The 16,891-nt window shown below is 38.8% G+C and overlaps 1 protein-coding gene across 4 annotated transcripts in view; it reads right to left on the bottom strand.

Moving 5' to 3' along the window:
* Positions 1–16,891, bottom strand: part of ZDHHC17 (zDHHC palmitoyltransferase 17) — a 123,473-nt gene that overhangs the window by 47,072 nt on the left and 59,510 nt on the right. For all 4 annotated transcript variants that reach the window (XR_012904821.2, XR_012904822.2, XM_075932172.2 and 1 more), the window contains exons 8-9: positions 11,158–11,283; positions 6,951–7,093 (exon numbers count right to left, since the gene is read on the bottom strand). Coding sequence is in view for 2 of the 4 variants with exons in the window: in XM_075932172.2 (XP_075788287.1) it covers positions 6,951–7,093; positions 11,158–11,283 (269 nt within the window). In the remaining 2 variants the exon portion in view is untranslated. The remainder of the gene's footprint in view (positions 1–6,950; positions 7,094–11,157; positions 11,284–16,891) is intronic.

The following is a 16,891-nucleotide window of genomic DNA, read 5'->3' as shown; positions in this document are numbered from 1 at the left end:
CAAAGTGCTGCATCGGCAAAAAACGTCGGCCATTTTTATTAGCAATTTCGGTATGTCTAGTTTACATCCCTCTGGTGACAGAGGAACGTAGTCTAGACATACCCTGAATGTTTGTCTGAGTTCGCAAGTGTAATCAGCCATCTGTTCCTTCACTTTTTACCACAAAAACATTGGTAAGAAAATAAAGATGACTTCAGTCTTCTGTATCATTATAAAAAAAATCTGAGTGGATTATTCTGAAGTTGCTTACACAAGCATCATGCTGCCTTAATTAGTGAAAAATATTTTCATAGGATTCCACACTCTGGTTATAATACACTACAGGTTGAATCTCTCTAGTCCAGCACCTTCGGGACCTGATTGGTGCCAAACCAGAGAATCTGTCGTACCATAGCAGGTCAGGGAGGTCAGTATTGTCTAGCAGCATTACAAACAATTCCACTGCTTGCTGGGCTCTGAGAAGACATGGAGGGGTAAATTTAGAGCTAAATAACAGCACAGAACAGTCAGAGTCCAGATTGGTGGCTATAAACAAGCTTTATGGGACTTCACCACACCCATGATATGTCCATGCCAGACCAGAAAGTGCTGGATTAGTGAGGTTCAACCTGTACTTCATATGCCACTGACATAATGCCATTTTAGAACTATTGATGAAATGGAGAAGACTTAAATATTTACTCTGAAGCCATATGCTGACAGCAGTAAGGAATCATTGCTAAATGTTCACTCAGCAATATCCATATCACTGGTTATTTTAATAGAGTTTGAAATGAATTCATAGCCAAGAGCATGGACAGCAGTTGTGAATTACATTTACACAAGAGATTCCTATATAAGAGATATTCAAGAAACCCAAATAATAGCAAATAAAATTTTTAAAACTAAGAAAACTTACATATTCCTTGTTTTCCTTAGTCTATAGTTATAATAAAAATGTCTGTTTTGACTCTATCACTTTTCTCTCATTACAGCTTCAAGCAGAGATTCTTAACAGAGATATTATCAGAAGAAAAACAATTAAATCAGTTTTCCATTTCCTTTAGTTCACATATTTCTGACACAAAGCTAGCTCTTCAATTAAGCCAAAGAGAAATTATATAAGCCAGATAATTCTCAAGAGCTGTTGTGAGTTCCAGCTAAGAATACCTATAGCAACATACACCATAGAAAACATATTCCCATCTCTCTTTCTCTCTCCCCCACAATACACACACACACACACACACACACACACACACACACACACAAAATAAATAAAACGATGGCGTCTAAATCAGCTGCTACAACTAAGATCTTGAAGTCATTTTGGATGGTTCTCTGAAAAAACTCACTCACTGTGGAACAGCAGTCAAAAAAGCTCATTGAATTCTGGGGAATCATTAAAAAAGGGATAGATAAAAAGATAGAACCATATCACCACTATATAAATCCATGGTACACGTATATCTTGAATACTACATGCAGATGTGCTCACCGCATCTCAAAAAAGATATCCTGGAATTGGAAAAGATTCAGAAAAGGGGCAACAAAAATCATTGAAGGTACAGAACAGTTTCCATATGAAGAGCGATTAATAAGACTCTGCATCTTGGAAAAGAGACAACTAAGGGGGGGGATATGATAGATGTCTATAAAATCATGACTGGTATGGAGAAAGTAGTTAAGGAAGCAGGGATGTAAGTGAGTAGTCAAGTTGACTACTCAACTATTCGCATTCCTCCCCTACACCCCCTTGGACACACACACACCAAGGTTGGGGGAAAATGAGCCAGTGCTGGGGAGAGCTGGCTTAAAAGCCAGTTCCTCTCACACACCGTTTCTGAGGAGCTACCTCCCCTCTAAGCTGTTACCTCTAGCAGAGGCAGATGCGGAGGGTGTACGGGGGGTGTACAAACCAGCCTCTGCCTGTGGCCCCAACACAGACAGGGGCTGCTGGATGTAGTGCGAGCCAGGACTGAGCAAACTTCACACTGGGTCTGGGACCTACCCTCTGCAGTTGAAATATAGTAAGAGCTGGGAAGGCAGGCAGCCTGGCTCTGACTACATTTAAACTGCAAAGCCACAGAGGGGGCAGCTCCTGGACCCATGAGCCAGGACTGAGCGCCTTCCCTTATCAACTAATCATGTAGTCGATAAAAATGTTATCGGCTACACAATTAGTCAAATACCCTCTTCTTACCATCCCTATAAGGAAGTGTTATTTACTCCTCATAACAAAAGAACTAGAGGTCAACAACTGAAATGAATATGTAAGTAGGTTTAAAACAAACAAAATGAAGTATTTCTTCCTACAATGCACAGTCAACCTGTGAAACATTTTGCTAGTGGATGTTGTGAAGGCCAAGACTATAACAGGATTAAAAAAAAAAAATTAGAGGAGGTGAGGTCTATCAATGGCTATTAGCCAGGAAAGGCAGGGAGGGTGTCTCTAGTCTGTTTCCTAGGACCAGGGAAGAGACAACAGGTGATAGATACCTTGACAATTATCTGTTCTGTTCATTCCCTCTAAAGCACCTGGCATTAGCAACCATCAAAGATAGGATACTGAGTTAGATGGACCTTTGGTCTGACCCAAAATGCCAAGTCTTATGTTCTTATGAAAAAACGAACCTGTCACAGGAAAATGACCCATTAAAAGACACACCTAAAGGTTCCTGCACAATTGTTAACAAATTAAACAACCTTCCCACAGCTGACTCCCATCACTCCTACATAAAATTAACCTCATCCACATCACACATTTAAACAAAGGGAATGCCCTGGTATGGGCACCCATTTACAGAATAATCTTGTTTTATGATTAAAAGGAAAATTAGATTTTTAAAAAGTTTACTTCTGGTGTGCTTTATAATCAGCTAGAAGACTTACCCAGCATTGCCCAGTCCTGGCCGAGGGGGAGGGGAAAGAAAAGGGAATTCAAAATGCCCCGGGGATGGCCTGAGGGCAGTACAAACCTACCTCCAGTGCTCCCCCAGTCCAGGCCACTGGTAGGCCAAGCAGACCTCCTGCCGGTTCTCTCCGGGCCCAGGTCAGGACGGGGGGGCACGCAGGCCTCCCAGTAGTGCTCTCCAAGCCCAGCTCGGGGACAGAGGGAGGCCCACGCAGGCTGCCCACTGGCACTTCTCAGGGCTAGCCCAGGGACAGCGGGGATCATGCAGCTGCCAGCAGTTGCTTCCCAGGGTAGGCCATGTACTGCTGGCCAGCAGCTTGTGGTTGGGGGCTCTTGCTGCCACTTATGGCCTTTCCATAGTATAACAGTTCTTCCTGACTGTCCCCTCCTGTTCCATTTTATGAGAAACAACTGAATTCCAGGCACATCCCATTGTCCTGGCACAATGAAATCCTGGTCTTGCTTTAAATCAGGATAAAAAGAAGCTGCATAACAAATCCGATGGTCCTAGTTCTTATAGTTTAGGAGGAGTTCTTGAATAAATGGACTCATGGATGGACAAATGCACTTCTCAAATATATAGATAGATTTGTAAACTGCTCTGAAGTTTTCTTTTTGAAATGCAAATTCTAGCAGAAGCAAAAGAGACGCTAGACCTAGGAACTTTCTAACTCTCACGCGCCATTTTAGAGAACATCAGAAACATTATAACGACAAATGTAAAAAGTAAAAATTACTTTTTCATAAGTATTATATGAATGCTATATGTTTAGTACAGAATATGTTGTACAAACTACAGGACAGACCAAAAAGGGCTTCAAAACGTCTTTCTTAGGAAAATCAGCTACATATGGAATGCTAAATTTCCTGAATACTTACAGATTGAGTTCGGAGTTTGTTTTTAAGTTAAGAATTCAGTGTTATGTAAAAGTTCAACTACACACAAAGAAATCACCACCACAAGAAACAGATACATATTGTAGTAATAATATTATATTATGGCTATTCAATAAAAGATTCTTTCCTTAAAAATAAACAAGGAAACTTAAATACGAACAGGTTAATTTAATCACTTTACAGTTATAAAGTAAGGACTTCAAATTTAAAGATATTCTGTACTCCAACTTTACAATTTTCTATTGTAATTTTGTAATCTGTTTTTTGCTCTCTATAGGACGGAGACAAAAAAGATGTACCAAACCCTGTATTTAACCAGAAAACTAACAAAGTAATTAAAGTCTAAAGAAAAAACCCTCTTAAATTGTTTGGATTAATGCAAATATGCATGTATATCTTTACATCATTCTAGTTGTAAATTATGATCATTTTAAGTGCCTGTGAAACATATAGTACAGCAGCATTAATATTACAGAACAAATTAATATATCTTCTTACCAGTGGTGGTTATATACTGTAATTATGTAAAAGGCCAAAGAAAAAAGTAACAATAATAATTTGGTATACACTTGGCTTTAACTTTAACCCATATCCTTTCAACCTACACCATTCATAGATATATCAGCTTACTCCAAGCTCACATTCACCTGTTTACCAAGACATATAGTAATAACAATCTCAAGTTCTCTTCCACTATCTTATCACCAAAATGTTTGTGTCAGCTGTTAATACCCACCTTCTAAAGGCTAGGAGAATATTCTTTATTATATCATTTTTATCCAAAATGAGAAAAAGCACCTTGTACTACATCCTTGATTTATACAATTACATTTCTCTTCCAGTCAACTGTCACCTGTGTATTATCTTGCTCTTCTTCTCAGTTTGTCTCCTATTCTAACTAGAAATACGCAGTTGGCATGCGTTATCTTTTATTAGGAGACAAACTTTCACTTTTATCAAGAGAAGTGGTCCAATAAAATATATTACTTTAATCGTCCTTGTCTTTCTAATATCCATGTCTACAACAACACTGTTAACAATAATGAATCATATCCTCGCTGTTACTTAAGTTTGTTTTTAAAAAGAGAGGTTATTTACCAGTAACTGCTCTTCTTTGAGAGTATCACCTCTGTGTATTCACATTTGTAGGAATGGCACTTCAGTCCAATAGGGGAGTCTACCAATGTTACTAGATCTTTGCTGACCCTGAAGAAGAACTGGAAAAAATGGGTGTTGTTCTCGGTAATGGAGAGACCTAGTTAGGACTTATTCCCTTATATAATAAATACTTCCAGACTTATACCCAAGACATTTGTTCTTTTAGGGTACAAAGACTCAGTTCAAATCATCTGCCTCGACACAATTTTTCTTTGGTAAATAAGTTTTTGCCTTGAGCAAAGGCTAGGTGACCAGCTTTCAGCTCCAGAACCAGGATGTGTAGACAACACCTAGAGAATCCACAAACCTTGAAAAGACTGGAAAACAAGGAGAACATGTCAGCCCACTAAAAGTAAAGGTGGTGAGAAGAGAATCCCTCAATCTGTAGAGACCACAAATATCCACGGTCATTATTGTGAATAGGATGGGAATGCAGATACAAAATTTATATCTAGAACCCGGCAAATTTGTGGATATCAACTGGTTTCCGCATCAGCAGATGCCAATATCTGTCAATCATTTTTGCATTTGCACGTTAGTACCAATTTTGTATCTGCACAGAGCTTACTTATCAGCTCTGTTACTTTCACCTTTTGAATTCTGAGACATAAATGGTCAAGAGTAAGTAGAAGACAGAGCAGCATCTTCGCTATCAGTCTCATGGCGGTCCAAGTTCTAGCCTGGAACGCAGTATTACCGTTACATTGCTACAAACATATCTGTAGATCAAAATCTAGATATTGATGAAATAAGGGACTCATTGCTACTTACGCTCAAACCAAAGTATATCAAACCACTTCAGGTAAGAGGCTTACCAGAATCAATCATATTGAAAGCTCAACACCAGACTTAAGTGAACCTAAATTGATCTAAAGATGAAGTAGATCTTGAGATGGGGAAAACTGGAAGGTTGCCCTGTATGCCAACTTTAGGGGGCAATTTACCACTATGCCTGATCGCTTACATCCCTAGAAACAATTAGTCGAGTAGGCACTAGAGTAGTTGGTTCTCCTTTCCCCTCCCCCTCACTCCTTGCTGCCTCTATCACAGAAAGGCAACAAGGGGGGACACAAGCTAGTGCGGGGGGGGGGGGGGAGCTGGCTTAAATGCCAGTCTCCCCTCCCCCCAACACCGTCTTCATGGTGGGCAGAAGGCATCAGGGAAATGGTGCAAGAGTGTATTTGAACAGTCCCGCTCATTCTAGTCCCACTGCTGCTCCTCTCCCTTTGGAGAATACAAGAGGCGCCTAAAGCTCTTGTACATTTAAAAGGAATAGGCACAGAGGGAAACAAGAGCCATCACTGCTTTGCTCTCTGTTGGCACAGGTTTCCACTGCTTCTCTCCCTTCAAAATGTACAGGAGCTGCCGCGGCTCTTGTATATTTCAGGAGAGAGACGGGGGGGGGGGGGGGGGGTTAGTGACTGGATGACAGATTTAAAACAGAGTTAAAATATCTTACTTGATGTTTTACAATCATCTCTTCTGACCACAGCAATAATTCTTGGTGTATTCCATTTTGTATCAGTTTCTGAATGACTTTCTGAAGGTCTCATCATTTTAATTCTGAACAGTAATTTATTTTTATTAACCTATATTCAATTCCACCTTGCTGCTACTGTCCCCTTCTAAGAAAACTTTCTTCTTAACTATTCCCTTCACAGTTTACACTAGTGGTTTAAATAGACATCCAGTTCCCTTCTGCTGAAAACAAAATGTTTATCTGCTCCTAGCCATATTAACTCAGTGCCTTTCATTTAAAATTAATTCAAGGGCAACATTTCTGACATGACATAGCATTAGAAAGCCAAATCACATGGTCCTTTTTCTGAAATGTAATAGTGAGAAAAAAGAAGTTCTTGCTAAGAATGCTATATATCCAAAAGCCGTATAAAGATCTGTCAAAAAATCAAGTACAATTTTTATTAATTAAATGAACAAGCCATATCTTAAACATTTATCTAGGTGTACTAGATTGAAAAAAGTTGCCTGATAAAATACTTACTTTGAAAGAAACTGTACCATAGCCCATACACCACCATACATTAGCCCTTTAATGAGCCAAGAATCAACATCTAGGTCTGCTATAAACCCAACCAGCCAAATAACTAGGAATGGAGTTCCTAGCATCACCTTCTGACGAAATTCCTGCACAGAAACAAATATTTCAATAAGCCATTTAGATAATTTTAGAAACAGTTCTTGTAGGTAATTGTTACACAGTCTAACTTTAACAGTCATAACAATTCATTTAAGACTGAGAACCTTAGTAAGATAAGCAAGAAAAAGCTGATTTTCTAAATGTATTTTTTCTTTTTAGCATATTCATATTATGCAAATCATTTTTTTCTTCATGTAAACTAGAGATTTCTGACTAAAAGATGCCTTGATTTCTCTTCCAGTATCAATGATAAGTCAAACAATTTTCATATGTAAAATGTTATATTCAATTTGAGAGAGATTAATTAAAGAGAGAATTCAGAATATTTTGAGTAAGTCAGGTAACATGGTTGACCACTATAGATATTTGAGAGATGTATAAATTGGCAATTATATTTTACACATTAAGAAAAATATAAAAGCCATAATGCAATTAGGTTGGAAGTTAAGAGACAACTTGTAAGTTTTTTTTTTTTTTTTTTTTTTAAACATGACAGTTTGGAAAAATTTTGCAGCACTGCATATTGAAATCTAGGAAAGAACATATTGCTAAGTAAAGGGTAAAAGTAACTATAGTAAAGTGGAGTGGAAAATGGTTAAAAGCAGTAACACAAGGTTCCACCTTTGTGTCTCAATGACTTTCATAACAAAAGTACTAAGTTGATAACTAAAAAGATTTTGTAGTTGCCATAACTGTAAACTCACTCTGGGATATGAGTCAAATTACGTTCTTTCTGACTAGCACATAATCTCCTATAACCTTTACCCAACTAAAATATTTGACAGGTAGTATAGGAGCTATTGAGATGTATAGCTCTTAAATTCTGAGGTAAATATTCTCCAGAGGGAATTAGTTAACCATTCTACCAATCATACTCAAGTTGGAACAAAATCCAGTTCCCTATCGTAACTACAGTAGCTCTGCTGTGCTAACAGAACAGAAGAATAGAAACTTATTGTGTCAGTAAACTAATCAAACACATAGGAAGCAGGTTCGTGGGATGAAAAAGTGCTACCTTTACATCATCACATTTTTCCAATACTCTCTTTGTAATAACAGCCACAATTTAAAGCAAACCTTTATTTTAGTTATCCCAGTAGTGAAGAGCCAGTACAATGAAATTATATAAAGATACTCTAGTAAAGACACTTGGAAACAACTCTGCATTGTAATAGACCGGGGCGGTCAATCCATTTAACAAAGAGAGCCAAAACAGAAGCAGAAAAAATGCGAAGAGCTGCACCAGAATTGTCAAGAGGGGCAGGGGGAAAGCAAAGCCCCCCCAGAACAGAATTGTTGAGGAAAAACAAAAAAATTAAAAAAAAAAAAATTTTTTAAGGAAGCTGCCCCTTTAAGATGGCCGCCATCTTGGGTGCATTTTTAAAACCCTGCAGCTCTGACACAATAAGCACAGGAAAGCCTGGGGGGGAAGCCGTTTGGAAGGGGGGGCGGCGCGAGCGGCAGGTTGGCCATGGCTGTAATAGACAATGACATAAAGTACAAGTGACATGCTCAGTACCTATTACCTACAAGAGGCTTTATAACTAAGAACAGAATACAAATGATACTTTATCATGAAAGGGCACAGAGGTCAGTATATATGGTGAGAAAAGTAATAACTAAGTTTAAAAACAAAATAAAAAGATGAAAGTTGCTCATAATTCTACTTACATGGTAATTCTTAATGGTCTGACATATAAGCAAAGAGTAGGCACTAACAAATCAAGCAATTACCTTTTAAATACACAGTTCAGAGTACAAGCTACATTCAAGTTATAAAAAAAGTCAACTGAAATATTCAACTGCTATGTATTATATTGTAGATGCTATGAAGCTTGCAAAAAGTAAAACTGCTTACCTAATATTCATGTACCTTTGATTCCATATACAGGCAGTCCCCGGGTTACGTACAAGATAGGGACTGTAGGTTTGTTCTTAAGTTGAATCTGTATATAAGTCGGAACTGGCGTCCAGATTCAGCCGCTGCTGAAACTGACCGCCAGTTCTGACTTACATACAGAATCAACTTAAGAACCCCAGGCGTCCCCAAGTCAGCTGCTGCTGAAACTGATCAGCAGCTGATTCCAGGAAGCCCGGGGCAGAGCAACTCTGCCTCGGGCTTCCTGTACTCAGCGCTGGTCAGTTTCAGCAGAAGCTGACGCCTGGGGCAGAGCAGCTGGGGTGCTGCTGGGTTGCTCCAGTAGCGCCGCTCCTCGGTGCTACTGGACCAACCCAGCAGCACCCCATCTGCTCTGCCCAAGGCGTCCTGATTCAGCCGCTGTGAAACTGACCAGCGGGTGAATCAGGACCTGGGGCAGAGCAGCTGGGGTGCTGCCGGGTTGGTCCAGTAGTGCCCAGAGCGACGCTGCAGGACCAATCGGCAGCGCCCCAGCTGCTCTGCCCCAGGGTCCAAAACAAAAGCCTGGTCTGCTGGGGGGGGGGGGGCACACTAGCTGCGCCCCCCCCCCCCCAGCAGACCAGGGACACGGGGAGCAGAGCCGCAGCGGCAGCAAGGTGCCGCGCCTCTGAGGCTTTGCTCTGGCAAAGTCTCAGAGGCGCGGGACCCCGCCACGGCTGCAGCTTCAGTCCCGGTGCCTGTGGTCTGCTGGGGACGGTCTCCAGCAGACCAGGGGCACCGGAGCAGCTTACCAACGGGGCTTTCTCGCCCCGGAGCTCGCAGGTAGCAATCCGCCACCTCAACCTCCGGGGTGAGAAAGCCCCGTTCGTAAGTGCGGATCCGACATAAGTCGGATCCGCGTAAGTCGAGGACTGCCTGTAGTTATATCGTAAGCATTTGGGTTTAACGACCCATCTTTTTGTCATGTGTATGTATATTGCTGAGCACAGTGGGGACCAATTATTGATTGATATACCAATACTTAATTGGAGCCTCTAGGCACTATCACAATATGAATAAAGAGTAATAATGTAAGTATTTACAAATGTTGACTTAAAAATGACTGAGAACAGACTGTCCTTGAAGACTACAGCTAAAGTTTTCATTACCAAGATACACTATTTCTGAGCTAAAACAATAATTTCAACCCTCATGTGCAACATTTAGAGAATAACTGTCATCAAAGCCATCTCACTGACAAATAAAAATTACTTCTGTATGGAAATCCTATGTATGTATTTATGACAGACATTTCTCTTAGACACTTCCATTTCCCTGTCCTCCTCAAAGGTTCTATCATGTATTCCATCCATTCTCCCTATACATTAAGATTTATTAATACCACTCAGCTCAGGCCATGGGTAGCGCTCCAATATTCCTCCTGTGCACAGAGTACACCTTGCTTTTAAATTGTCATTCAGTAGGAAACAAAACATTAAAATGTCATTAGCCCACCAAGCCAATGCACTATAAGTGATTTTTAAAAGCAGTTTATTTTTGTATAAAATGTATGTTTTTGTTAAATTGAGCTGTGCTTTTTTTTTTTAAGTTGACAGATGAATTGTTTATCCATCAAACCAGTGCCAAGGTTATATATTCCAATAGGATTCTACCTAATAAAAGGCCTTTGAAATAAAAGGCCTTTGAAAACTGGAGAAGGTTCATACGCCACCATTATAGTGTCATGTTCAGCCTCCATGTTGCTTCACTTTGTCATATAAAACTCACCAGCAGTTACACAAGAGAGTGAAGTTTAGGAAATAGACTGAAATTTTGATTTTCTGAGTTTGATTGAGGATTACATTTGTCAAAGTATCTTGATTTTCCACAAGAAGAGAACTACACTGTTCCTATGGTACTCTCCCTTCTGCTCAGACAAGGAACAGCATTGTCACTGACCCTTGGAAGAAACTATGTTCCTATACTTTTTATCCCAAGGAAAGGTTGCAATGGCAGTGATTCAGAAGCTAGATATAGCATGACAATATGAGATAATTCCAGAACTGAAATATGGGGAAAAGTTCTTGTTAATATCTATATACATGAGCTCTGGTGACATGCTGTACTCTGTAATGTTGAAGACCTATTTTGAAAAGGGAGGAACATGACAAAAACATGTTTTTATATCATGAAAAACGAGAGATTTCTTCTCACCTTATCAGCCTTTAGCTTTCTCAGAAATGATGGATTGTCATATCCCTTTGCCTGTCTCGCTTCTTGTAAGTGGTTGATCATCCAAACATTTTTTCTCTGTTTTGCCAAATCAAGTGGTGATTCTCCCTGCCAGGAGTTTGAAAAATAGGAGAAATTTAATTTAAAATATTTTTAAAAGTATTTTGAACACGTCTACTTTTAAAATAGTAAATCACCCACATAAAATTATTAAACTGAAAAAACATTAAATAATATTCTGGTATAATTTTACTCTGATGCTTGCTTTGACGCCAACAAGACGATTCATTCCCTCCAGTCTTTTTCTTTTCACTTTTTTTTTTTTTTTTATAAGTGCCTCAGTGATGAGCACAGTATTAAATCCACGTTCATGACATAATTTCTGTGCCTCAAATGTGGCTACAACTATTGCCTTTAGGGATCCTCTGTCATAACAAATCTGTGTTTAAATATCCTGAACAGACGTCTTATCTGTTCCCCCCTCCTCTCTAAACTATTGACAGTCAGCAGAAACCAACCAAACAAAAAAAGCATCTGTTGCTCACTGGATCATGGAAATTCTCCACTGCATAGGATTACTCCTTAGTTACATCTATGCCACAAGGAAGAGATCACCAGAAATCACTAGTACTGTACTACAAAATGTTTTCCGTGAGAAAAGTTTCTCACATTTTAATATTACTATGTTAGCCTCAGCCTTTGTGTTCTTAGGAAGAAAATGGAAAAGGACAGAAAGTGTAACGATTGCTGGCACCCAGTTTATCCTACCATTATGAGGTCCTTATGCTTGGTGTGTGCCAGGTTTTTCACTTATCTTGAAGGATCCCAAGGCAGTAACAACATTGTCCTAGTTCATCTCTCACTGCACACTCAGGAGGGGAGACAGAGAGAGAGAAAGACAGAGGACTAAACGGATTTCCATCTACAGAGATTTATATCTGTTTTCTACTCCAAGAAAAAGAGCTAAGTGAAAGTTTGTGACTAGGGTCTTGTGTTATAGCGGAGGCAAGGGATAACCAACTGCAGGTACCTCCAGCTCCAGTTTCGCATTTGACTCCTCCTCTCTTCTACTGGAGTTAATTCCCCTCCTAAACAAAGCATTCATGGAGGCTTGAAAAATAGCTGAATCCTCCATCATTCGGCCATGCCTAAAAAAAAATGAGACAGGTACCAGAAACTGAGGTTACCCAGAAAGGGCACAGTGTACTAGCAACTGGGGAGTAGGGGAGGGAGTTTTTCAAAGGCACAAAGAACAGCTAGTCATCTAACTACCACTGAAATTCAGAGGGAGTTGGATGCCCCCATTTGGGCCTTTGAAAGTCTCATCCTGAGTCTGTTAAGGGATTAAGTAGTACATAATGGAAAACCTAAGATGGATTTTGTGGCTTTTCAGGGAGTTTCCTTCCACTTCCTATGTATGAGGTGTTGAGCAAGCCTAATTCATCAGAAAATTTAGACCAAAAGTTATCCTTATCCTCTATGTCATTCAACCAGAGCATTAAAATATAAGTTAAGATATAAATATAGGTTAAGATATAGGCTCATCCCTCTGAGGTAACAAAAAAAATGTGGGACTCTGCCATAGCGAATACCCTGTCTATTCACATATCTACTGGTTTCTTGTATCACTAATCTCTGGAAAATCTGAGGCACTGGTATTTTTACATATCCAAACTATAAAGATTATCTGCGGACAAGTAATAACCTCTGGAAGTTTTTCTCCAACATAAAACCTGCTATTGTCTTTGGATGCAACTGAGCATCTCCTCTACTAGAGGGCTATATGACACCTTGGGACTGTCTAGATAAAAAGATTGCAGGAGTGTTAAATAAATCTTAAAAAAAAAATCTGATCAACTAGCCATGCCTTTTATTAATATGGAGGCATGACTTATTTATTAAATACATTTTAATATTTATAACAAACATCAGGGATCTCAATCCTGGACTATTAATACACTAATCTCCAAGTCAGATAGTAATAAATATTTAGCTTGATATGTTTCACCATGTGTGATCTTAATAATAATAAAAAAAATAGGCTAGGCACTTGAACTGGGGATATTCACAATCAAGCCTTTAAAAGACATGACTGAAATTTCCTGACAAGAAACCACATCAAGGATCTAATCCAAGATTTACTAGCAGATTCAAATCATTCCCCATTAAGTAAATACTCTCCTTATTTTAGAAATTCATGATTAGACAGTGTAATTAGCCTTTTCCTCCTTCCTTTGGAAACAGAAGACATCACAAGTATTCAAATAAAATTTCCATGTATTTATTCTTATAAAATAGTTCTCATCTATGAGACCACCCCAGTCCATTCAATAAATTATGGGTAAAAATATGGGTATGAAAGAATCATAACAAAATGGGATTACTGCCTAAGATTTAATACTTCTCTCAGTAATGAAAATCATTCTACCTCCATTCCAATCCAAACCTCAAAGAAAAGAATATAATTTTACCACCAAGAAAAGGTGTTTATCTTCTTGTTTTTATAGTTCAAAACAGTTGGAATGGACAACCCCATATTAATTAAATTAGAAATGGCAATTAATATGCAGACAGCAGGTACTTCAATACTTCGTATGATATTAATCCAGGATACCACCTAACTGTCATCAGATCTTCAACATATGTATCTTCATATCAAGATGATCAAATTTATTCTAGAAGCTTTTCCATTTCAGTACAGAGCACTGTTTTTTCCTACTGCCTCTTGATAATTAACCAAAATCCTGGAAACAGTGTTTTAATTCAAAAGAAAATCAGTGCCTTACTTGGATGACTAGTAATGACCTGGGTCAACTCCCTCAAAAAAGCTTGTGTGATGTAATTTACTAACAATAGCACCTAGAACTGACTTCACCCTTTTAAAAAGCTTTAGCTCACCTGTAGCATTTCAGTCTCTAACTAATCTGGAAGTAAATGGATTTTCCATCCAAAAGATCCAAAAAATAGTTAAGCTAGACAACATTTTTAGTTATTTCCAAGAAGCTCTCTGCAGAAAGGACCTTACTAGGCAAGGTTATAGATACGTCCAAATCACCATCTGTTCCACATCAAAAGTTCAGAACTGACAAGAGGTCTCAAAAAAATTCAAAACCTGATTTACAGATAACTAGCTATAATTAAAATAGCAGAAGAATCTAAATTTGGAACATTAATCAACAGAAAACATGAGAACAAAATAAGGCTGATTGTAGAACAATGTTTTTTCTATTATGGACAGCATCAGCTTACGTTAAGCCTGGTTTTTATAAACAAAATTTTATTTTGAAAAATTCCTATAACAAAAAGCCAGATTTTTGTAACCCTCAAACTCAATAAGGGGTACCTAGAACTGTAAAAGAAAAAGAACACTTATTTGCTTTACAATAACTGTTGTCCTTTGAAATGGTGTAGTCAGTGTGTATCTTCACACAGGTATTTACATGTTTTCTGTACAATACTAGATTCTTTAGAATAGTATATGTTGAAACCATATACAAGCATATATCTCTTTTTACTCCCATGCAAAGGCATCAAAGATGAAGTGTCTGCAACCCCTTCTCAATTCCTTTGTAATTCAAATTCTGTGGTAGCTGAGGACTCCGAAAAAGGGGAAGAAAGGAAGGTTGTAAAGTCCTAACTGCCATCTCTAAGAACCATAGTTACTATAAGATTAAGTAACTATTCTTTCTTTCTTAAGAACAAGTCAGCATAGATTCCACTATTTGAGACTGGCAACCTTTTGGATTGGTGAAATGAAAATTGTCAGCTGCATCCAACCATTGTTTTATCATATTTGGTATCTGCTCTGGTAGTTATGTCTGACCCATATTGCCTGTTAAAAGTCAATAGATACTGGAAACGCACATATTCCTGAAGCAGGTGGAGGATGTTGCTCAATTCTTAATGTTTAGTAGGAGAGATCTACCAGCTAATTTGTAAGAGTGAGATGAAGTGCTATCCACTTACATATCCATTTTTTTGCAGTGAGATGGTCTGAAATTTAGACTGAATAATTACAGTCAGAAATAAATGGAAACAGCCTAGATGGTTTGATTCTGTCAATGTAATTAATCAAGTCTGGAAATGTCCAGCTAGCTTAACTTCCTTCTTTTCACCAAGAGAGATTTCAGAAAAAAGACAGGTAAGATAACTGATTGAATCAGATGGAATTCTGAGAGTACACTAGGGATGAACCTGGGTGAGGTTTGAGCACAACCACTGCCCCTATGAAATGCCATAAAGAGAGAATCAGCTGTAAGTGCTTGGAGTTCTCTCACTCTCCTGTATGAAGTCACTGTAATTAGGAAAATAATTTTCAGAGTGAGATAAACTAAAGAACATTCTGAAAAGGGATTAAAGGAAGCCCAATGGACCTCAAGATGTCAATGTTAAGGTTCCAGGCAGGAGCAGATTCTTTGACTGGAGAAACTTTATAACTTTTTTAAAAATCTTAAAATGTTAAATGAACCAAAATGTTCCACAGAATCTCTACAGATAGTAATTCCATGCTCTAATAATAACAATATAGCAGTAGGGATATATTATCGACCACCTAACTAGGATAGTGACTATGAAATGAGAAGGGACATTAGCGAGGCTATCAACATTTTTTAAAAAACCTCAATAATGGAGAATTTCAAGTATTCCCATACTCACTGGGTATACATCACCTCAGGACAGGATTCAGAGATAAAATGTCTTGATACCTTAACTGACTGCTTCTTGGGGTATGTCTACACTACCCTCCTAATTCGAAATAGGAGGGTAATGTAGTCATACCGCAATTGCAAATGAAGCCCGGGATTTGAATTTCCCGGGCTTCATTTGCATAAAGCCTGACGGCGCCATTTTTAAATGCCGGCAGTTCGAACCCCGTGCCGCGCGGCTACACGCGGCACGGAGTAGCTAGTTCGGATTAGGCTTCCTAATCCGAACTAGCTGTACTCCTCATTCCACGAGGAGTACAGCTAGTTCGGATTAGGAAGCCTAATGCGAACTAGCTACTCCGTGCCGCGTGTAGCCGCGCGGCACGGGGTTCGAACTGCCGGCATTTAAAAATGGCGCCGTCCGGCTTTATGCAAATGAAGCCCGGGAAATTCAAATCCCGGGCTTCATTTGCAATTGCGGTATGACTACATTACCCTCCTATTTCGAATTAGGAGGGTAGTGTAGACATACCCTTGGAGAGCTAGTTCTAGATCCCACAAGGGAAGAGGAAATTACTGACTTAGTCCTACGTGGAGCACAGGATCTGTTCCCAGAGGTGAATATAACTGGATCGCTTTGAAAAAGTGACCATAATGTAAATAAAACATCCCTGTGATGGGAAAAATACCTCAGCAGCCCAACACTGTGGCATTTAACTTCAGAAAGGGAAACTACACAAAAATGAGGAAGTTAAACAAACAGAAATTAAAAGACAGTGACAAAAGTTAAATCTCTGCAAGCTGCATGGAAACTTTTCAAAAGACACTATAATAGAGGCCCAACTTAAATGTATACCACAAATTAAAAAACACAGCCAGAGAACCAAAAAGTGCCACAGTGACTTCATAACAAAGTACAAGATGTAGTGAGAGAAAAAGAGGCATTGTTTAAAAAGTGGAAGTTAAAACCTTGTCAGGAAAAAAAAAAAAGGAACATAAACTTTGTCAAATTAAGCGTAAAAATATAGTAAAAAAAGCCAAAAGGGAGTTTGAAGAGCAACTAGCCAAAA

This window comes from Pelodiscus sinensis, chromosome 1 (genome assembly GCF_052426305.1).
Source record: "Pelodiscus sinensis isolate ZL-2025 chromosome 1, ASM5242630v1, whole genome shotgun sequence".
In the NCBI taxonomy this organism is placed as follows: domain Eukaryota; kingdom Metazoa; phylum Chordata; order Testudines; family Trionychidae; genus Pelodiscus; species Pelodiscus sinensis.
This window is presented reverse-complemented; position numbering and strand designations above follow the sequence as displayed.